This window comes from Diaporthe citri, assembly GCF_014595645.1.
Source record: "Diaporthe citri strain NFHF-8-4 chromosome Unknown scaffold_7, whole genome shotgun sequence".
NCBI classification, from domain to species: Eukaryota; Fungi; Ascomycota; class Sordariomycetes; order Diaporthales; family Diaporthaceae; genus Diaporthe; species Diaporthe citri.
In genome coordinates this window covers 1768429-1790000 of record NW_025064852.1, presented here as the reverse complement: position 1 = coordinate 1790000, position 21572 = coordinate 1768429, and the positions used below count along the sequence as shown (strand labels likewise).

The following is a 21572-nucleotide window of genomic DNA, read 5'->3' as shown; positions in this document are numbered from 1 at the left end:
TTATATATTTAGTTAGCTAGGAACTTTTTATAATTAATTTTTACCTTATATTAATTTTATAAAGATATTTAAGGGGCAGTTAAAAAGCTTCTTAAAAAAGGTTTGCCTTATGTTTAAGGACCCTTTTAAGCAAAGGCATGCTGGGTTTAGCTTAATTATATTATAATAGCGTTATAAGAAAGGAATGATAAAATTTCTTACTTAATTTAATTAATTAGCTTATATAATAAAGGCTTAAAGTTAGCTAAATAAGTATAAAATATTATTAATAATTAATAGCTTAACCTTTATAGCAAAAGCTTAGCTTAATTATAAAGAATAATTAAATATATTTAAGGCTTTTTACTTTACCTTATAGCAATATAAGGATGTTTTTAATATTATAATAAGGAAAGATAATACTTAATTTTAAAATAATAAAGCAATAAATATTAATATTATAATAATCTTAATAAGCAAAGTTAAATATTTTATATATAGCTAACTTAGCTATTATAAGCATAATTACCTTAATTATTATAAGAAAATAAGAATATAGCTTTTATTAATTAAGGTTAGCAAGGGAAAGGAATTTATTTAAAAGGGCGTAAAATTTTTTTTATAAGGTAAGGCTTAAAAGCAATGCTAACTTAGCATTAGCTTAAGCTTAAAGTAAATTAATTATATATTAATTAATTTAACGTTATAAAAACGCTTAAAATTTAAGAAATTCCTATTAATAAAGCAAATTACTTATAATTAAGTATTAATTAATTATAAATTATATAATAAATCCATAGTTTTAAGATTTTAAGTAAGGGAGCTTATATAAAAGGCTTATATTAAAGGATTATAAAAATGCTATTAATTTAGCTACTAGCTTGCGCTTAAATAATTATTTCTTATTAGCTTGCTTTAGCTAGCATATTAAATTATAAGGGTTAAAGCATGCTAATTATAAATAATAAGCTAGGCCTTTAGCATAATTAAAAGGGCATTAAGGTATAATTAAATAGCTAGGCAAAAAGCAATGTTTAATTCATAATTAAATCATAGCGTTTTTTATTTTTATTATATAGCTGCCCTTTAGGGCTTATTATAAGGACTTAAAGAAAGAGGATATATTATGGTTTAGGCTTTGCTTATTGTAATTAGTTAATAGGCTTTGGCTTTATAAGAATAGGCTTTGGCGCGGGTATAAATAGGGAGTAAACCTTTTCCTTTATACTTTAAATATAAACCCTATTTAAATACCTTACGGCAGACAACCCAAGGCTAGCCCATAACATTATAATATTAAAAATGCTTTTATATTATTATAAAGTAAAGTAAAAGGCTTCAAATATATTTAATTATTTTATAATTAAGTTAAGTTTTTATTATAAAAGTTAAATTATTAATTATTAATAATATTTTATATTTATTTAATTAATTTTAAGCTTTTATTATATAAGTTAATTAATTAAATTAAATAAGAAATTTTATTATTTTTTTATAATATTATTATAATATAATTAAGTTAAGCTTAATATATTTTTATTTAAATAAGTTTTTAAATATAAGGTAAATCTTTTTTATTATAAAAGGAAATATAAAAATAAAGCAGTTATTTTTAATATGTTAATTTAAATTAAGACGGCGCTACTTTTTATATAAGGAAGAAGTTTTATGGAAATTATAAGGTAAGGGTTTTATGTTTAAGGGGTATAAGGCTTAAAGCCTTAATAAATGCTTGCAATTAATAAGGTTTTTTACTTATATACTTATTTATATTCTTTAAAAAGCTTTTTAACTGCCCCTTAAATATCTTTATAAAATTAATATAAAATAAAAATTAATTATAAAAAGTTTTTAAATAATTAAATATATAAAAAAATTAAGCTTTTTTAATATTAATTATTTCTTTATTTATTATAAACTTAATCTTTATTTTTATTAATTAAATTATTAAATATTCTTAAAATAAAAGTTTTTTAAAATAAAAAAAACCTTAATAAGTTATTATTATTTTTTTTAAATCTTATTATATTAAGTTTTATATAATTATATTATAAGTTTATAATATAAAAGGATTTTAAATATATATTATAAATTAACTTAAGGTTATTTATTAAAAAATACTTAAATAAGATTTATATTTAAAGTATAAAGAAAAAAGTTTGCTTTTTATTTATATTTATATTAAAGCTTATTTTTATAAGATTAAAGCTTATTAATTAATTATAATAAATAAAGCTTAAATTATAATAACTTTATTTATTTTATTTTAAAATTATAAAAAGTTTTTATATATAAATATATAAATTTATATAACTTTTATTAATAATTTTTAACTTTATTTTATATTATATATTATTATATAAATTATTTTCTTTATAAAATAATATATTTTTTATAAAATTAAAGTTATTATAACTTTTTATAAATAAAAGTTAAAAATTTATATATATATATATATATATTTATAAGCTTTAAAATTTTAATATTTTATATAATATTATATATAACCTTTTTTATAACTTTAACTTTATAAAAATTATATTATTATAAAGTTATTAAATAAATATATATTTTATATAATATAAATTAAAATTAAATTAAATATTTTATAAAGTTAAAATTATTTTTAAAAAAAGTTATATATATATATAATTATAATTTTACTTTATTTACTTTATTTACTTTATTTACTTTATTTACTTTATTACTTTATTTACTTTATTTACTTTATTTACTTTATTTACTTTATTTACTTTATTTACTTTATTTACTTTATTTACTTTATTTACTTTATTTATTTTATTTACTTTATTTACTTTATTTACTTTATTTACTTTATTTACTTTATTTACTTTATTTACTTTATTTACTTTATTTACTTTATTTACTTTATTTATTTTTTAACCTTTTAATGCTTTATTTACTTTTAAATAACCTTTTATATAATAATAAGTTATTCCTTAATTATGCTTATTTCTTAATATAATTCCTTAAAGGCCCCTTTAATTAATAATATAATTATAACCCCCTTGCCTGGCAATTTAAAGGCTAGGCAAAATTAATACTATCCTTATAGTGTGCAAAGGGCCGTATAATATTAAATTTGCGGAACCGCACCTGGCCTCTAGTACATCAACTATTAGCATGTGTGGACGGTGCGGAGGGATGTGATATTTAGGAACATCGGGTCGGTGGCCGACTTTCAGGGGCTAAAGCTCAATTTCAGGGAAGCTCAGAAGAGGCTTTACGAAGAGGAATAGATTTTAGAAATGAGCGAGATGGCATCCAATAGCATGCAGTTTAGACACCGCCAGGATTCGGAATTGCCCACCAGTCCGGTAGAGAGCTGAACATCATCATTACTCAGCGAAACAAATTTGAGAGCATTCGTAACATTGGAACAACACATGGAGCTTCGGCTCTACCCTGTAGCCTCATTGACAAGCCCTGTAATTATGTGCTGAATTCCTCAACGCGGTGCAGGCATGTCTTGGCTGGATAGGTGCTATAAATATTCCTGTTTACACTGGTGGCTGAGATACCACATGCCCTATTATTGGAACATGTAAGGTACCTGAGACAGGTCCGGAAAACCTTAGGCCTTTTTGCTGATGATGAACTTGGTTCTTCATTGTGGATGACAAGAGAGTGCCGTCCCGGCCTGTTCGAGGAGACGTTGTATCAGCTTCTACACCAGAGAAAAAGATTTCCTTTGAAAACCCCTCCAATATGGCAATTACATCATAATGGACACAGGGCTTTCAGAGGTGTAACCAGGCTGAGATTCCGATCTTCATTATGCTTGTTGGAGTAAGAATTCTTCGAGGCCGGGTCGATTGCTTCAAGCCCTGGCTGCTCGGGTTCCTGACGCCACGGCAAAAGGGCAAGGAGCAAAGCATAGCTCAATAAAACACGAGTTTGGATGTCGAGTCGCTTATGCAGGGGAGGCCTTGCTGTTGATTTTCTGGCATCCCGAGATCTCAAGCTGTAAACTTCATTTCGTTTAGTTTGCCGGTTTAGAAGCTTGCTGGCACGCTCGCCTGCAAGTGTCACCCATTCCGAGCCGCAGTCACATTTATTAGTTTTCGCAGCATATCGAGGCGCTAGAACCTACCTCGGCGACCTTGTCTGTGGAAGGGACTCTTTGCAATTCAATGCAATCAATTTTGATTGGTTAGTGGTTACTGTGTAATATTACAAGTGGCGCGGTAGGGAATTAAACAACGTTGAAAGCCTAATGGTGCCAAGTCGCCTGTCTTGCTCCAAAGGCCAACGCATGTGTGTGCCAGGCGTGTCGATGCATTCTCGTCTTATTGGCCATGGAGTAACGCATCACCTACCTCGTGGGCCACTCGGCTTCAGAGCCAGGAGAGAGCCCCCTCCCCCCCCCACCACCCCACACCATTTCAGTTCAATGAAGGAGGCATCGCGATGACAGGTAGGGCCTAGGCCATGGTGGCAAGATTAAGCACCGCGCCACGGCGAGGCGGCTGATGTGAGCTAAGTTTAGCCTCGGTTGTTGAGGACACACGGTACGACTGTACCTGTGTAAATGCGGGTGGAACAGCAGATAAGAGTCAATCTTGGGTGTGATGGGAGGAGCGAACCATACAAGGGTGTGGGTTCGTTCTCCAGGCACGGGCCGCGATGGTGTGATGGGCGTGGGCGGCAGCGTAGCAGCCTCCTGGAGATGGCCCCCAGGGACGTTTGCGGGCGGCAGGAAGGACGAACGAAAGGTGTGGGCTCTGGGCTCGCCGGGCTCCCGTCATTGGCTTGTTAACGCACCGAGGCGACGTGTGTCCCTCAGCCGGCGCCGGCACTCCCGCGCTCTTCCCCAGAGGGGAGGCCCAGGAGTTGCAGGAGTGGCATTGCAGACAAGAAACAGGGCAGGGCAAGCCGACCTCCGAGGGCTGTGGAATGCTAGGGGACTCAGGCGCAGAAACCAGGCGCAGACGGGCCGGCGCGTTGGCCATTATCAATGATGAGTGGGCTTTTCTGAGGGTGTGCCACTTGTCGCACGCTGTCTGCACACACACACACACACACGCTCGGTGCTTCTCGTTGTCTCGGTGAGGGAGCCGTGTCCGGAAGTGATCAGATGGAGATTGAAGACCGAGGCATCAACAGCTGAGAAGGGACGGGGAGGCCGGGCGGACTTTTCAAGGAGGCCACGATAGGAGGACAGCGACAGAATGGCAGATTGTCTGAGATTACCTGGCCGGCCGGATGGTTGCATCTGGCAGGTACAGGAGACGCCCGGCTAGGACGGCGGATGACTGGGGTAGAAAAAAATCAAAATCTTGAAGTGTGAGGGTGAGTGATGAGTGAGGCGTGCATGTTGCAGGTGGCATTGCATTTGGGCTGTTGGCGGCTGCGGCTTTGATCGGCGGTGGCATTGCACTAACAGACTGCCGGGCAGTGCTTCGCCTTGCGGCCAAAGCCGACACATGCAACTTCAGTTACGCATGCAATTTGATGATGGCATCGACATCGACATCTCCGGGGAGAAATAGTAATAATGATGCATTTGTTGCCCAGGCCGGCACCCAGGCACAGTGCGCAATGCGTGGGTCATGGACTGCCGGCTGGGTAAGGTTTTCTTCTGTTGCTCTTGCTCTCGCATCGCATCGTCTCAACGAGATACATGTGCAAGCAGTAGAGTGTAGAGTTCGCACACAGAGAGTAACGGGTGGATGGAGGTGGGGAGGCTTGGTACATGGTACATGGAGTGCAAGACGGCCCCACAGTAGATTGGGCAGAGCGTCATGTAGTCTACTGCGTACACTGCCTCCGCCGGGGCCGAGGGGCGATCCGTCGTTCTTCCCTCTCCGCTCCACTCCAGGCCCATGTCCCCCGTCCCCATGCTCTCATGCCCAACCAAACCTTGTGAAGCCGCGCTCCTCCTCCTTCCAGTCCTCCCTACTAGTCCTCCTCCCGCTTCACCACCAGCACAGCACAGCACTGCACCGCACCGCACCGCAAGGCGCTGCGCCTTCGCAGCACCTTCCCCACCTATGATGCTCCCCTTACTTCCCCTACTCCCTCCCCCTCCCCCCATGCTGCCCGTCCCCGTGTCTCCTAGAGCCTTGGCTCCTCGTGGGCTTGGTCTGAGCACACGACCGTCTAGGTCCCGTCGCAAGCAACCGTGTATTCTATTCACGGAACCCACACTGTGACTGTGGCTTGGGCCAAAGATCTGGACATGCATCCCCAATGCCACTAGACAAAGGAAGGACCCTTTAACTAACCTTGGGGACCTTTTCTTCATCTTTGATCTTCAACCCCCATCCCATCGTTGCGTGTGTGTGTCTCACTCGACCCTCCTCACCGCCGCGTCACTGGAGACGATCAAAGAACATTCTACATTCTTTTCGAGACGGGCGAACAAGAAGGAACAAATCCTGCCCTGCCCCCCCGGTCCGGCGTTATACGTACATAGACGCTCATATACTTGCCCTGCTGCGCTGCCCTGCCACCTCGGGTGATCCATAATCAACCCACCCAGCTGCTCAGCCCGCTCCAAAAACCCACCCGACTCACAGGCTGGTCGGGCTCTGACGTCGTGACCTATACTACGCCCTTTTATCGCATCGCATCGCATCACGTCGCGTCGCCGGCTCGCCTGGCCTCATCTTGCGCCGTCCGCGCCGCCCTCTTCCAGCCATCTAATCCTTTTCGACGGCTCTGCAAGAGGGTGCGCAAAGAAGCTTCTTTCCCCCCACATCCCACGACGCACGACGCAGCTCCCAGCACCCAGCGAACGCCGTCATGTCTGGCTATCCCGGCTACCAAACCTCGTACGGCGGCGCGCCCCCGCCAGGAGCCTTCCCCTCCTCCCAGGGCTACTACCCGTATGACTCTCGCCTGTCTCTTCCTGGGCCTCTGCCTCTTGTCTGACCTGCCATGGCCCTCTCTTTTACGAACTCTCCACTGACCACTGCATCCCCCTGTGCACCAGTCCTCCGCAACAGAATTACAACGGCTACGCCCCTCCGCCCCAGCCTGGCTATGGCTATCAGTCCTCGCCTCAGCCCTACGGTTTCAACGGTGGGGTACGTACGACTTACCTCGCGCCTGCTCCCCAAGCCCACCCCCGTCTCCCCAAGCCGCACGACATCGCATCACATCGCCTCCCATAGCTGACCGTGCTCGTGTTCCACAGCCCCCACCGCCGCAGCAGTACGGCTACAACGCGCCGCACCAGGGCCAGTACGGCCGACCAAGTGAGCAGCTCCCCCCCGCCCGAGCATACCGGAACCCGCCCTCTGGCACGTTGGCCCCCTTCTAACACAATGCTCGCCACGCAGACGCACCGCCCTCGAATTCGTACGGCCATGCTCCTCGCCCACCCCCAGCCACCCCACAGCACTTTGGCACCGGCGCCCCCACCAACTATGCATTCCAGTACTCGCAGTGCAATGGTCGCCGGAAGGCCCTTCTCGTCGGCATCAACTACTTCGGCCAGCGCGGCCAGCTGAGAGGCTGCATCAATGACGTGCGCAACATGTCCGCGTACCTGGTCGAGCACTTTGGCTACAAGCGGGAGGACATGGTCCTGCTCACCGACGACCAGCAGAACCCCATGAGCCAGCCTACCAAGCAGAACATCTTGCGCGCAATGCATTGGCTCGTCAAGGACGCCCGCCCCAACGACTCGTTATTCTTCCACTACTCAGGTGCGCCCGCATTTCCGGCCCTTTGGACCCCGTTTGGGCCGCGTTTGCTGACAGAGACGCAGGACACGGTGGACAGACAAAGGACCTGGACGGCGACGAGGAGGACGGTTATGACGAGGTGATATATCCGGTCGATTTCCGGCAGGTCGGGCACATCACAGACGACGAGATGCACAGGATATTAGTCAAGCCATTACAGCCCGGCACCCGGCTGACGGCAATCTTCGATTCGTGCCACTCGGGCACAGCGTTGGACCTGCCGTACATCTACTCGACCCAGGGCATTCTCAAGGAGCCTAACCTGGCCAAGGAGGCCGGTCAGGGCCTGCTGGGCGTCATCGCCTCCTACAGCCAGGGCGATATCGGCGGCATGATCAAGAAGGGCATGGGTTTCTTCAAGAAGGCCACCAATGGGGAGGACGCTCATAACCGTACTATTGCCACAAAGACTTCGCCGGCAGACGTTATCATGCTTTCAGGTAGCAAGGATGACCAGACCTCGTACGTATCTCTTTTGTTGTCTATTTTATTATTGACCGTATTTTGGTCTCGTCTGTTATACATTCGGCTGCGCAGGGACCATGGACAGCTTGGCGTCTGTCTGGGATTCAAACATCGAGGTGCCGGAGAAGGAAACCAAGGCTCCCAAGATTGCTCCCAATTTATTTTCATTTTCTTTCTATTTCTCGGTTATTTTCTCTTGAAGTTCGAGGATTTTGTTGGCCTCCGAAGGATACAGCGGAGGAGTGGGTACTTCGAAGGCGATGACCCTGCAACGAAACTCATCTACCAGGGAGAGCTCTCATCCGTGATCGCCTCTTCACTGCTTCACGGCCACATCTCTTCCCGCGCAATGCTATACTGTCATTTTACGCTCACACCTGCTGACCTTATCATCAGAGCCGACGCAACCATTGCCGCCCAGGCAACCGGCGCCATGTCCTGGGCCTTCATCACCGCCCTGAAGAAGAACCCGCAACAAAGCTACGTCCAGCTGCTCAACAGTATCCGCGACGAGCTCGCCAGCAAATACAGCCAACGGCCTCAACTCTCGAGCAGCCACCCTCTTAGTGAGTCACATGACGGTCACCGCGCCGCTTGGGACGGCTGTAAAAACTCGACCATACTGACCCTGTCTTCTCCGAGTAGATACGAACCTCCTCTTCGTGATGTAGGAGAGCCAGTTGGGCACGACATTAAAAAGAAGCAAGGTGTTTCGTGACACAATCATGACTTGTGAATAATTGTATATGCAGAACCCGGAGGTGCGCGGACTTGCACACCAAAACGGGCGGAAGCGTGTGGCTGGCAGAAAAGTTCGGAGTTGTTGAATATCAATCATTCCACCAGTCAATCTTGGTGGTAATCCCCACAAAACAGCGAAGGGTCATATCCATCTTTCTACGAGTGTTGGGAGTGACCCAGCGAGGACGAGTCATCAGTTACGAAGTTCCGGGACGATGGCATGGAAACGGTTTTACTATTGGATATGAGCAGGTGTATAGCATTGGGAAGGGTCAACATTTAGTATATCTCCAAGCATCATCATCATCATCATCATCATCAAGGTTTCGCTTGGATCCTCATCGTCTGCTCCTCTGTGACCGTTGAAAAATGAGACGTGGGGAGAATGGAAAGACAACGTCGCTTGATTGTTCATTTGGCATAATTCAAGGGAACGCTCCCGTCGCTCCTTGTTCGGCCTTGAAAACGGAAAAATGTTGATGTACAAGGACAACCTCATGTCTCGTCATAGAGTCCCGTTCGCGGCCAGGCCGACCCACCCTTGTCCTGACCACGGGAAATAAAACGCCCAGAATCTATGCATGAACGCATATTACATGCAGCTGCCAGTCCTTAACTCCCCTTCGCCTATGCAACCAATCAATGTCTTTTGGTAAAAAGTCACCCCCTGCCCCCTGGTGCGTACAACAACACTCATGGCCATGCCCCAGCCTCGATCACCCCAACTCCACGGTAACAGCCCAGGCCGGCCAACACTCAAGGCAGCGCAACCCCCTTAAGCCTCCCGCCGCCGCCGGAAGGGACGAACGCGGCCGCGGCGCGGGCCTCGCGGAAGCGCAGCTGGTGGGCGCGGATGCGGTCCTCGCGCTTGTAGCTCTCCCACTTGTCGGCGAGCATCTTGCGCGTCTTCTCGTGCTTCTGCCACTCGCGCGAGGCGATGCGCAGCTTCGCGATGAAGCGCAGCGCGATCGCCAGCCGCTTGAGCGTGAAGGGCCGCTTGGCGTTGGTGCGCTCGTTGTGGGCCGCCACGTGCGAGTACGGCCGCTCCTTCATGCCCAGCTGCTTGAAGACGCCCTCGAGCTTGAGGAGGTCCGCTTGGTTACTATGTTCTCGATTAGCATCCGGTGTGTACACAGACAGACTCCACTAAGTAAACGCCGGCGCGATCATCTTGTCACGTACCAGGCATCCCTCGAGCTGAGCTCCAGCTGCAGGTACTTCTTCGCGAAGGCCGCGTCGTCCCGCATCCGCAGCTCCCTCTCCCACCGCGCCTGCATCCACTCCATCTGCATGGTCATGCCGCGCATCTGCTTGACGTGCCGGTGCTCCGCCGCCTCGGCTGCCCGCACGATCGCGTCCGTGTGCACCTGGGTGTCGTTATCATCCCGGAAGTGAATCACGCGCGCCGCGTTGTCGTCGTTAGCGGCTTCTGCGGCGCTGTCCTCGTCGTCCACCTCTTCCAGCTCCACGGCCCGTGGCACTGGTTCGCTGCCTTCCTTTGCTTTGCCCTTCCACGAGGAGGAAGCGGACACAGAGGACACAGTGGCGCGGGCGCGGGCCACAGCTGCCGCTGCCTTGGCTGCTTCGGCCATCTTCTCGGCTTCGTCCTTGCCTTTCTTGACATGTTTCAAGTCGCGCTGCAACTTCTCTACGTCAGAGCGGTACTGTGCACGCTCGGATCTGGCCCGGTCAAGTTTGACGCGCAGGGTTTTCTCGAGTGTAACAAGCTCGTCGAGGGCTTCTTTGTGCTCCCGCACTTCTCGCTCCAAGGCCTCCGCGTCAATTTGTGTTTTGCGGAGGATCGAGTAGAGGTCATGGCGCTCCTCCCGCGTCATTTCACTTGTCACGGTGCCGTTACCCACGCTGCTAATGTTGGAGGTGATGCTGGAGTCGTGCATGTGGTTGCGCATGTCGCGGCGGGTGGTTGCCAGGGTGTCGGCCACTGAGTCGCGCTCCTTCTTGTACCTTTCAGCTTTGCGCTTGTACTTGTTTGATGCTTCATGAACATCGGCCCTGGCCTCCTCCGCTGCCAGCTGCGCATCCTCGAGAGCTTGCTCCAAGGCCATCTTTTCATCCTCGACATTCTCAAGGTGGCGCTGGAGATCGCGTTCCACTGATGCCGCGTGACGCTCTGATTCACGCAGCTTCTTCTTCAGCTCGCTGATCGACTGGTGGGCGGTGGAGAGTTGGTGACGAAGCTCTGAGACTTCGGCCTTGCGGGCAGAGGCATTCTCTGACAGAGGTGACTGAACCATGCGTGAGATGTCCGCTTCATGCGCTCGTCGCTCGAGGTCACCAATCTGGCGCTTCAGGCCCCGGATTTGGGCTCTGTGGTCACCTTCCTTTTGCATAAACTCAAGCTCCTTCTGGCGCGCTGCGGAAAGGTCACGCTTGATCAGCGATAGCTCACTATTGCCCTCCAGAGCGTTGATCGGAATGGTGGCCTGGGCGAGCTGATGCTCGTAGTTCGCAATCTTGCGCTCCAGTTCTCGGATGGTGCGTCGGGATTTGGACACGTCCTGGGTATCTGGGACCTGGCCTTGTCTGACTTTGGTCTGCAGTGAGAGGATCTCCTGGTTCAGACGCTCCTCCTCGGCCTCCGCCTTGTCAAGCTCATCCTCCAGAGTCTTCTCCAGCGAGTCTCGCTGGTCCGCTAGAGACCTGTTGTCCTCCTTGAGACGGCGAATCTCGTTCTCAAGACGTGCTTTTGTCGCTCGGAGGTTGATCCTCTCTTGGTCGATTTGGAATGTGTCGTTATCCTGCTCTTTGGAGCGCTGCAGTTCGGCGTCGATTTCATCTCGTTCTGCCTGTGTCTCAGCAAGTCGTGTCTGAACAGAGTGAAGCTCACCCCTGATGCTGGTCAGTTGGCTTTGGATGTCCTTCTTCTCTTGTGTGACTTGAGCGATGTTGCGTTTGAACTCAGCAAGTTGGCTTTCCAAGCGCTGGACTGCTCTGGCGTTGTACTCGGCCTCTTCGTGGGATGCATCAGTTGAAGCCTTGGCGGACTCGGTGAGCCTGCGTAGCTCCCTAAGCTGCTGTCGCAGTTCTTCGCATTCCCGATCGCTGACTCTCTTCTCCTGAGTAGCTTTTGACAGGTTGGACCTGTACTCGTCGAGCTGCTTCTCCAGACGCTCCATTGCCTTTGCGTTCAGCTCGGCGGTCTGGCGGGAGGAGTCTGTTGAAGCATGGGCAGCTTCCGAAGCTCGGCGCAACTCTCTGAGCTGCTGACGCAGTTCATCGCACTCCTTGGTCAAGGTCTCAATCTCCTGGGCTGACTTCTCGCTTTCCTCGTCCAGAGCAACCTGAAGGACCTCGACCTCGTCTTCCAAGCCCTCGGCCTTTTCGGCTGCTGCCTGCTTGTCCAATTGGGCTTGTCGAAGCTCGTCACGTACAGCAGAGAGCTCGCTCCGGAGGTCCTCAAGAATCTGCTGTCGATCAGAGAGATCTTGCTGAAGGTCAAGAATCTGTCTGCTGAGGACTGCCTCTTCGTTGTGGTGCCGATCCGTCTCACTCTGGAGGGCTCGCTGTAGCTTGGATTCTTTGTCGTTCAGACTGCCCTCGGCATCTCTCAATCTCTCGATTGTCTTCTGCAGTCCGAGTACGCGCTCTTCTGCCCGATCGCGCTCTGACTCGAGGTTGTGGCGCTCAGTCTCCCATTTTTCGCAGTCGTTATCGTAGAGGTTCTCCTTCTCACGAACCTCAGCTTGCAAGTCAGAAATCTCGTTGTTCAATTTGTCGAAGTCGGCCTTATACTGCGCTCTAAGCTCCCGCTCGATGCTTAACGAGTGCTGTCGTTCTTGTTCGAGATCGCCTTGAAGATCTGTCATCGACTTCTGCAAGCGACTAACATCTCGCTGCAGAGAAGCGGACTCAGCAGTCAAAGAATCGTGCCGGCTCTGGAGCAGGTTCTTCTCGTCGGTCCTGGAATTTAAGTCCGCCTGAAGCTCCTCCATCCTGGTAGCAATTGCTCGCCGCTCGTGTTCCGAAGCATCTCGTTCTTGGCGAGAATCCTTCAGCTTGAACTTCAAATCATCGATCTCTGCCTGCTTGGTATGGAATTGATTTTCCAGTGATTCGTAGTCGTGACGACCTGCCTCGACCTCATCCTGGAGTCGTGCAAGCTTCTCCTCCAGCTGCCTTGGCAAGCCCTTCGTGACTACTGACTTGTTGGCCATTTCTTCTTGGAGTTCCTCGAGATCAGCCTCTGCACGTTCCTTTTCTGACAAGGCGTCTTCCAGCTTTTCTTGTGCGTCATCAACTTGTCGTTCCAGGTCTCGAACATTTGCTTCGAGATCTTGGATGGATTCTCTGGCCTCTTTGAGCTTGTCGCTGGCCTGTGCCTTTTCCTCAAGCTCGATCATGCGTATTTGTGCTTTCTTTGCCCTGTCCTCCGCTTGCTGAGTTCTGGATCGGAGATCACCCAGCTCATCTTCGTGTTCGCCGATGACTCGATCCTTCTCACGGAGATTGGCTTGCAGGTCTTCAATGTCGTCCTTGAGCTGATCAACCTCATCCTGGCTTCGATGGTCGGTTTGCCTGGCTTTTGATCTCAACTCGTCCAGCTCGTCGTCACGCTCACTGATGGCTCGTTCCTTCTCTCTAAGATCAGCCTCGAGATCGCCGATCTCGTCTTGGAGCTTCGCAACCCTGTCGACATTTTGTAGGTCTGACTGTATCCGATGCTGCATGTCTTCCAGATCTGCATCTTTCTCGCCCAAGTCCCGACGAAGCTTTTCGAGCTCGGCTGAGTGTTCGTGCGATCCTTGCTTGTTCCGTGCCAACTCCTGCATTCGTTCCATCTGCTGTCGATAGTTCTCGAGATCCTTCTCCGCCGACGTCAGATGCTTCTTGTAGCGCTGCAGTTCCCGTGACATGGTGACCTTGTCCACCTTCAACTCGGTGTTCTCCTTTAGAGCTGCCTCGCCGAAGCCGGGCCCAGCCTTCCGCAGTGCTTCTTCGAGGAAATGGATCTTGAGCTTGAGGCCAAAGTTCTCCTTCTCGATCTTGTCGATGACGCTCTCCTGCTCGCGAAGGGAGAGCTGTTGGCCGTCCTGCAGGGGGCCTCCGTCTCCGCCCTTGCCGCGTCGCATGATCATTGGTGTCGAGGCGGTACTATCGCTGTCGGCTTCTGGCAATGGCGTGCGGTCTACGTATGACTGGTCTCTGGATCTATACATGCTGCTCTCACCGACCTGTATGGGAGTCATATCTTCGCTGATCTTACCCAGCGCGGGCGTGGTGAGGCCGTTTTCCTTGCCACTGCGCCGGCGGGCACTATTTCGCGTGGCAGACTTGAGGAGGGGGGTGAACTCGGCACCGCCAATGCCGCCGGGGAGGTTCATCCTGTCGGAGAAGGGAGCACGGTTCTTCGCACCGCGAGGTGTCCGCAGGCCTGGACGGGCTGTGCCGTTGCGCAGAGACTGGAAGACATTTGGCTCCTTGCTTGGGGATTGGAAGGAAGGTTCTTGAGTGATGTCGAAGTCTGGTGCCCGATCGAGGTATGTCGCGTCGCCGACATTTGTCCTGGGCGTGTCGAGCCCTATGCCGGGCTGCACCATGGTGGGTATGGGCGGGGATCAATTGGTGATGAGGCCGGGCACGAGCAACGCCGGGAGACGCGTCGTTGATAGCTTTGCAACTGCTAGGCGCGTGGTGGTGTGTTTGATACAGAAGGACATATGGGTCAATTGGATAGTAGAAAGCTAGATGTGAGTGGGCTCTTTATTAGTAGGGAGCAGCTGTAAACCGTGTTGGTTTGGGGAGTGCAGAAGCAAGTCGCGTCGTGGTGGGCGTGGGTGAGGGCGGGCGGATGGGGGGGTTGTTTACTTTGATGGCCAGGCTGCGGCTCCCTGACCACACACGGTAGCAGACGCGACTGCTCTGAAGTTTCGTCAGGCTCTTTGGACCCTGCACTGGCGCTGCAGGCCTGGGAAGCTTTGGCCAATCAACTCACACGCCCGCGCCCCGCCTTGTGCAAGCCAGCAACGCTGGTTGCCAGTGCCCATCCAGGTACACAGGTACCTATTCTACCGGTACAGCTAGGATGAGTCTCTGTCATATATCATGTGTCTTGCGGCCTTCAATCGAGCAAATTTTTTCCTCATGGAGTTCTCGTTGTTGATCAGTTCTCCGACGTCCAAATACTGTACGAGTGTGGAATCTGATATCCTGGCGGGCAGGAACCGCACCGCGCAGTACCTGACGTGGGGCATCCCTGCCGGCCCGCCGCTCATGTGAGCTAGTCTCAAAATAGCAAGGCCAAGCCATAAGTGCGCTTGCCGGCCGAGCAAACTTTCTCCACGAAATTCTCGATGCCTCAAAATTTACTGCAGACAGCACAGCCCAATAAATCTGTCCCCCAATAAAACGACACGCCACCGCAAACACGGCCAGGACTCGACGAAATAATTCGTGACGTCAGAATAAACCACGAATAGACGTCGTCATGTCGTTCAGAGGAGCTCCGCGAGGTCGCGGAGGGTTTGGTGGCCGGGGTGGTGGTACGTCCTGATCAACCAACCAAAAGATGCTCAACCTGCATGCGACCACATATAGCTAACCATACGTTTTGTCACAGGCCGAGGCGGCTTCCAACAACGCGATTTCGGCCCACCAGCCGAGGTGCAGGAGATGGGCAAGTTCCTCCACTCATGCGAGGGCGAGATGGTCTGCGAGAGCATCAACCCTCGAGTCCCCCAGTTCAACGCGATCATGTACCTCGAGAACAAGACCTCCGTCGGTAAGATAGACGAGGTGCTCGGCCCGATCAACCAACTCTTCTTCACGATAAAGCCCTCCGAGGGCATCCAGGCCTCCAGTTTCAAGCCTGGCGACAAGTTCTACATCGACGGCATGAAGACCCTGACTATGGACCGCTTCCTGCCCAAACCCAAGCCACTGGCCGGTCTTCCCAAGGTCAAGAAGCCCAGCCGCGGCGGCGCCGGTGGACGAGGAGGCGCGAGGGGTAGGGGAGGCTTTGGAGGTCGCGGTGGCTTCGGAGACCGCGGTGGCCGTGGAGGGTCAAGGGGTGGCAGCTTTGGAGGCCGGGGCGGTGGCCGTGGAGGTGGTGGATTCGGCGGACGAGGCAACTCGGGCTCAGGCGGTTTCTCACGAGGCGGCGGCCGTGGTAGGGGTGGCTTCAGCAGGGGACGCGGCTAGAAGGAATAATCTTTCCCGTTGCGCATTTTCTCGGTTTTATTTTTGCAGGTGGGACGTCCAAAATCTCCCACGGCTGGGCACATTCTCGGCGTTCGGGAAAAGGAAAGGGGGTTCTGTGTTATCTGAAAGATTTAAAGCAAAACAGCCGGGTCGTATTATGCCCTGGTGATATTCGACTCAAACCTCTCCGAACGCCGAATACGTTGAAAGTCGGCTGGTCAGTCTGCGGCAGGGACGAGTGGCGCAACTGATCGCCGTGCGCTCACCAGCTCGCCCATACGGGCCTGGAAGAGTCCAACTCTGCCATAGGGACGTTCGTCTTGGAAGGAAGCCCACCTCGAGTTACGAGAAACGGACAAGCCTACATTCGTAGGGAGACGAGTTGCGTGCATTCAGCCTACCGGAAGAAGGGGAGGAGGAAGCAGGCATCAGCCCGATCTACGAGTACTGTGAAGAAGCTTTGCTTGTGGTCTGTGGAGAGCCAGCAGTGAAGATGATGAAGACTGACAGCACATTTCGCTATTCAGATAGGGAAAAGTTTCAAAAAAAAAGGAGCAGCGGAAGTTGCCAAATCCAGGAATTGAACATGACCACTTCGAGGTTGGAGTTGCTCACTGATCCCTAACTCGCTAGCAAAGTTAGGGGACCGAAGTCACCAGCTGCACCATACACAACTTCCTGGCCAGTGCTAGGTTTCGAAATGGGAGAGTTTGGCTTGCCTATAGGGAGGGGATTGGGGTCGCTGCATAGACCACGCCAGGCATTGGTCACACTCACCAAGGGCAACTCGTAAGCAGCAGTAACCGTTGCTCATACCTAGACACCTGGGCAGTTCGATACGGTGCGAATACCACTGACTCCGTGCGTCTTCCCATTTTTCCTTCTGCAGCCAATTATGATCTTTCTGCCAGTACCTTGTGCGCTCGCTCAATTCATCATGTCTATCGTATGCTCTGTGCGGATGAAATGTCTATCGTATCAAGGTAGCCTTCAAGGGCTGCCTCATGCCTACCCAACCTTCGCCACCGCCTCAGTCCCATGCGATGCCTTCCTTCTAGATCGCAACGCAAACACCGCAGCCAGTATAAGACCCAAGCCGCCGAGGCCAAGGCCCATATACTGGGCGCCCCTATAACCAGCCAGCACATCATTTCTCCCCCGTCTAGCCGCCAGCTCGACGGACCCCGCGATGCCCAAGGCCAGCGAAATGCTGTAGTTCACAGTCGTCACCACGAGGCTGGCCGCAGTCCCTTGGTGTTCCTTGGCCATGCTGTTGCTGAGCAGGATCGACGCGGCTGGATTCGACATGTCCATCCCAAAAGGGATGATGAGCACCCCGATGAAGGAGTTCAGCCAGTAAGTCTGTCCAACAGGAGCGAGCGACCAGATCAGGCTGCCCGCGAAGAACGCCCACATGCTCATCAGCAGGACAATGTATGGCTTGACCTTCTTGCTGAGCAGGAACCCCGCCAGCATCGATGCTGCGAGTCCCGTCACCGGGGCAGGGGATAGGGCTGCCGAGGCGAGCAGGGGCGAGTAGCCGCGGAGCTGTTCCATGAAGCTGAGCGCATCTAGCCATGTCGTCAGTTACGAGACGTTCAGGACTGACCGTTTTTGTGACAGGTCTGGACTGTGGCAAGATAGACCATTAGGAGAATACTTACAGTAAACCCAAATCGAGAAGCACGCCCAGCCAGCCCCAGTACAGCCCAGTACGAAATTCGTAGTCGGAGTCATGCCCGCGATGGGGACCAGAGGGTGAGAAGCGTGCAACTCGACGTACACAAAGCTCCCCAGGAGCAGCACGCCGATGATCAGGATGAAGTACACGTACGGCGTGCTCCAGGAGACGATAGGCGCCTGGTTGAAGGCGAAGTTGAATAACACCAAGCCGGACACACCCAGGAAGACGCCCGGACCATCGGCCTGCTTCCACAAGCTGACCCCGACCTCCCTCGTCGTCTTCTTCCCTGAGGGCGGCAAGACCAGCACCGAGACGCCCGCCAGTCCGGCACAAACCGCCGCCATGGTCCAAAACGCCCACGGCCACGAGACGAGCTGCGCGAACAGCGACGCCATAGCACCGCCCGCCACAAACCCCAGCGGCGCCGCCGCGCCGAACAGGCTCATGACGATGTTCTTCCTCGGGCCCGGCGGGTATCCCCTGCCGATCATGGCCTGGCCGTTCGGGACGAGTAGGGCCGCCCCGACGCCCTGCATGGCCCGGCAGGCGATGAAGAAGGCGGTTCCGCTGCCAGATCCGCGCTGTTGTACATATCCGCTGAAGCCGCCTGCGAGCTCCCACAGCCCGAGCCAGATGAACCCGATGATGAAAATTCTTTTGTGCCCGAAGATGTCGCCCAGCCTGCCGGACGGGAGGACAAAGGACCCCGAGGTCAGCCCGTAGGCCGCCGAGTACCACGCGAGGCTCCCGGGGTTCGTGTCCGGGAACGTGGCACCGATGATGTGCTGCGGGATGAGGGCTTGGGCGAGCCCAGCCAGCATCAGCACCTGGGCGAGGATTATAACCGCCACGAAGAAGACCTCCCTCGTGGCTGAAAAGCCGTAGGGTCTATTTGGTGGTGTTTTGGTGGGTGGACTCGACGCCCGAGATTTGGCACTGCTGCTCTGGTTCGATGATTGTTGGTCTTGCCAGTGTGGATCTTGCAGAGATGCCCCGAGTTCTCCTGTGTTGGTCCGTATGTACGTGTACCTGCCCATCCTGATGATGGGTGAGAAATATTCACCCTGAGCATCATCCACGTCTTTGGTACCAGCAGGACCCATTCCTGGCAAAGGTTGTTCCAAAGGCCACCGGGTTGCAGGAAACCGATTGTTCTGCTCTGCCTCCTGGAATAGGTTCGACCGTGATCCATAAGGCTCGTCATATTCAGGCGCGTAAGGGCCCTGGTCCTCGAATACAGGCTGTATCGGCCATGATGGGTCCACCTTATGGAAGGCTTCAGAGGGAAGACTCCACTGCTGCCCAGCTCCAATGCCCGAGCTTTTATTGATCAAGGTTGAACCTTCAGACAATGTCGTCCTTCGTGATGATCCCCGCAGGTTCTGGTGACTCGTCCGGCGGGTTGCTGATGACAGACGACGGGTATGAGTGGAAAGGCGTGGCGGATACTGCAACGCTGCTGGGAGATGACCATCTTGAGAGGTAGGAGGTGCCACACTCGTTGCGAGACGGGACGAAGGAATTCCATCTTCTGGGATGCGGTCATCCTGTTTGTGCAGGTTTCTGAGATCATCTCGAGATAGTGCTGCTGCCAACTGATGGACGGATAAAACTCGATCCCGGCTTGGACTTCCCGGTCGTGTGCCTCCGAATTCGTCTTGATCATTTTCTGCTTGTCTGTAAGGCAGTGATGTTGTCCGCCTCGAGACGAGCTCCTCATGCAACAGGGTCTGCCGTCGAAACGACGCAGTCGCGGCAGTCATTGCATCAGCGGCCGCTTGCATGGCTTCCGTCGCCATTCTCAGGCCTTCTTGCATATCCGGCTCATGCGGCAACATGGAATCAGGCCTTTGGCCCTCCGGTGGTGACTCTTCCATCCTGGCCGAAGTCTCCGTCCTGCTTATTGCGACCTGGTTGCACTGATGAACGCTCTGTGGGTGAAAATTGAAACGATTTCCAAATTCTTCAAGAACAAGAGCACAGCAAAAAGACGAGGGATGGGACAAGGGAAAAGTTCTGTACACGGAAGGCTCGCAGCTGCCAGCTAGCTATCTGTGTCAAGGGCAGACGATTCAACCGATGTGCTGCCAGAAACATTCATCGGAATTAGGTGGGATCACCCACAACATCGAGTGATTTCTTTCGAGGTCCCAGAAGGCAGACTCGAGGATAGTGCAAGGGCAACGCAACACATGCTCATCATAAAGGCCAGTCAACACCTCGTCAACTGGCCAATGCGCCCATCGCGTTGCCCATGTTGACTCTGATCTCGAGGGATCATCCGAGAACTCAGGGAGCGAGACCGATTCGACACGATTTTGTCTGGACTCTGTGACTCTAGGCGAGGACGTGAAGCAGATTGCATACCGCAGACGAACCCCGAGTGCACGCTTTGATTTCTCGCGAAGGTTACAGACGAATAAGCTCCCTCACCATTTGACCCTTGCGACGTAAGGATACTATCGACCTCGCTGACCCTGGCATATTTCTGACAAGACATGAGAAGCTTAATTGTGGTTCGTCCAAACAGCTTCGAAGGGAAGCAACATCTTGCTTCCCTTGACCATTGCAGGGACATCGTTGGTCGATGCTCAATCGGTCTGAGGCCCCGGGTGGTCGGCTGCGCGCAGTGCCTCGTCCATCTTGTTCGTCGTCGGGACTTAATAGTCTAGGTCGGCCGGGCCGAGCGGGTGGTTTGGAAACTGTGGCAGGTCTTCGTGTCCATGAGGCTAAGGTGTTTTGTTTGAAGCCAGAGCCCGAAGTGGCTTCGGGTAAGGTTGACGTCAAGGGTTGACCATGTTCTCGCTGGCACTTGACAGCTCCCGCGGGAACGTCAAAGCAACCCAAATTAGTGGGAGCATCCCTGGAAGATCTGATGCACATCCCCAAACTTCGTCGCCCGAGGTCAGAAACACTAGATGGAGTTCATCCTTTTCCATCAGCTTGCAAAGCACTCACAACATCCGGCACGAAACAACCCGGGAATTGGAGACGCCACGTGGGAGAATCGCTCTGCCCGATGCTTAGCGGCTTCCCGAAGGTGAAGTGGCAGATCTACAAGGCGCAACGAAATCCATGTTTCACGACAGGTCACCTACTTAAACGCCACACCACCATGAACGAGCACATGCGACCATATCCACAAGAAAATATCGGATCCCGTCCGCTCTCCTGTAATCGAGCTTGTGAGAGGTCGATTAATACTGTAGTTGGGTCGGTGACGACCAGCGAATCCCGACTGTTGCATGTCATCTTATGCCTCTTTTTTTCTCGGCTGGGAGAGGCCCACAGCGGATATTCGAAGGTGCCGCTGTGGGCGACGACCACAGTCAAAGACGTGGGTGATAAGTTGAATTGAAGTTCCCGATCTGGCTGAAAAGAACATGCGGTGTCCATGTCCCCCAAAAATAAATCCCTCGCACTGGTTTCTCCCGTCAAACTCAGACATTGGTCTTCGTCGTGTGGCAGCTACTGGGCGACAGTAGAGATTGCCTCTGGGATTGGCATCGTGCTTCACTGCACCGTGAATGTGGAGGCTTTATGCTTCTGTGGTCGGCATAGGCTTGAATTTCTATGGGACGAGGACAGCCCAGACTCTATGGCCATTTACGGCATCAACAGTCCTGAGCTCGTTGAGTGTCCAGCCTGCGCTTGGTCCCTTCTATCCAAAGTCCCCGACGGGTCATGCCAAGGCGAGCTCTTCCAAGGGATCACGCCACGAGGCAACAACTGGATCGCTTGACGGCAGAGCACTCGCATCACATCGCATGCTGATAGGCTAGTAAGCAACGATAACAGGTTCTGCACTCCGGGGTATTATCAACCTTGCC

The 21572-nt window shown here is 50.6% G+C and overlaps 4 protein-coding genes across 4 annotated transcripts; 2 read left to right on the top strand and 2 right to left on the bottom strand.

The window, feature by feature from the left end:
- Window positions 1-6747: 6747 nt before the first annotated feature.
- Window positions 6748-8830, top strand: INS49_013739 (uncharacterized protein; the record flags this gene model as incomplete). The annotated part of the gene is made up of 7 exons (XM_043174434.1): window positions 6748-6870; window positions 6951-7031; window positions 7142-7202; window positions 7287-7655; window positions 7718-8156; window positions 8556-8725; window positions 8802-8830. The coding sequence occupies 7 exons, from the start codon at window positions 6748-6750 to the stop codon at window positions 8828-8830; spliced, it is 1272 nt and encodes a 423-aa protein (XP_043021379.1).
- An 826-nt stretch (window positions 8831-9656) lies between these two features.
- Window positions 9657-14458, bottom strand: INS49_013738 (uncharacterized protein; the record flags this gene model as incomplete). The annotated part of the gene is made up of 2 exons (XM_043174433.1): window positions 9657-10002; window positions 10083-14458. 2 exons carry the CDS (start codon window positions 14456-14458, stop codon window positions 9657-9659), a joined length of 4722 nt encoding a protein of 1573 aa, XP_043021378.1.
- An 887-nt stretch (window positions 14459-15345) lies between these two features.
- Window positions 15346-16058, top strand: INS49_013737 (uncharacterized protein; the record flags this gene model as incomplete). The annotated part of the gene is made up of 2 exons (XM_043174432.1): window positions 15346-15400; window positions 15478-16058. 2 exons carry the CDS (start codon window positions 15346-15348, stop codon window positions 16056-16058), a joined length of 636 nt encoding a protein of 211 aa, XP_043021377.1.
- Window positions 16059-17066: 1008 nt separating this feature from the next.
- INS49_013736 (uncharacterized protein) lies at window positions 17067-18845 on the bottom strand (the record flags this gene model as incomplete). The annotated part of the gene is made up of 2 exons (XM_043174431.1): window positions 17067-17629; window positions 17723-18845. The coding sequence occupies 2 exons, from the start codon at window positions 18843-18845 to the stop codon at window positions 17067-17069; spliced, it is 1686 nt and encodes a 561-aa protein (XP_043021376.1).
- Window positions 18846-21572: the final 2727 nt, after the last annotated feature.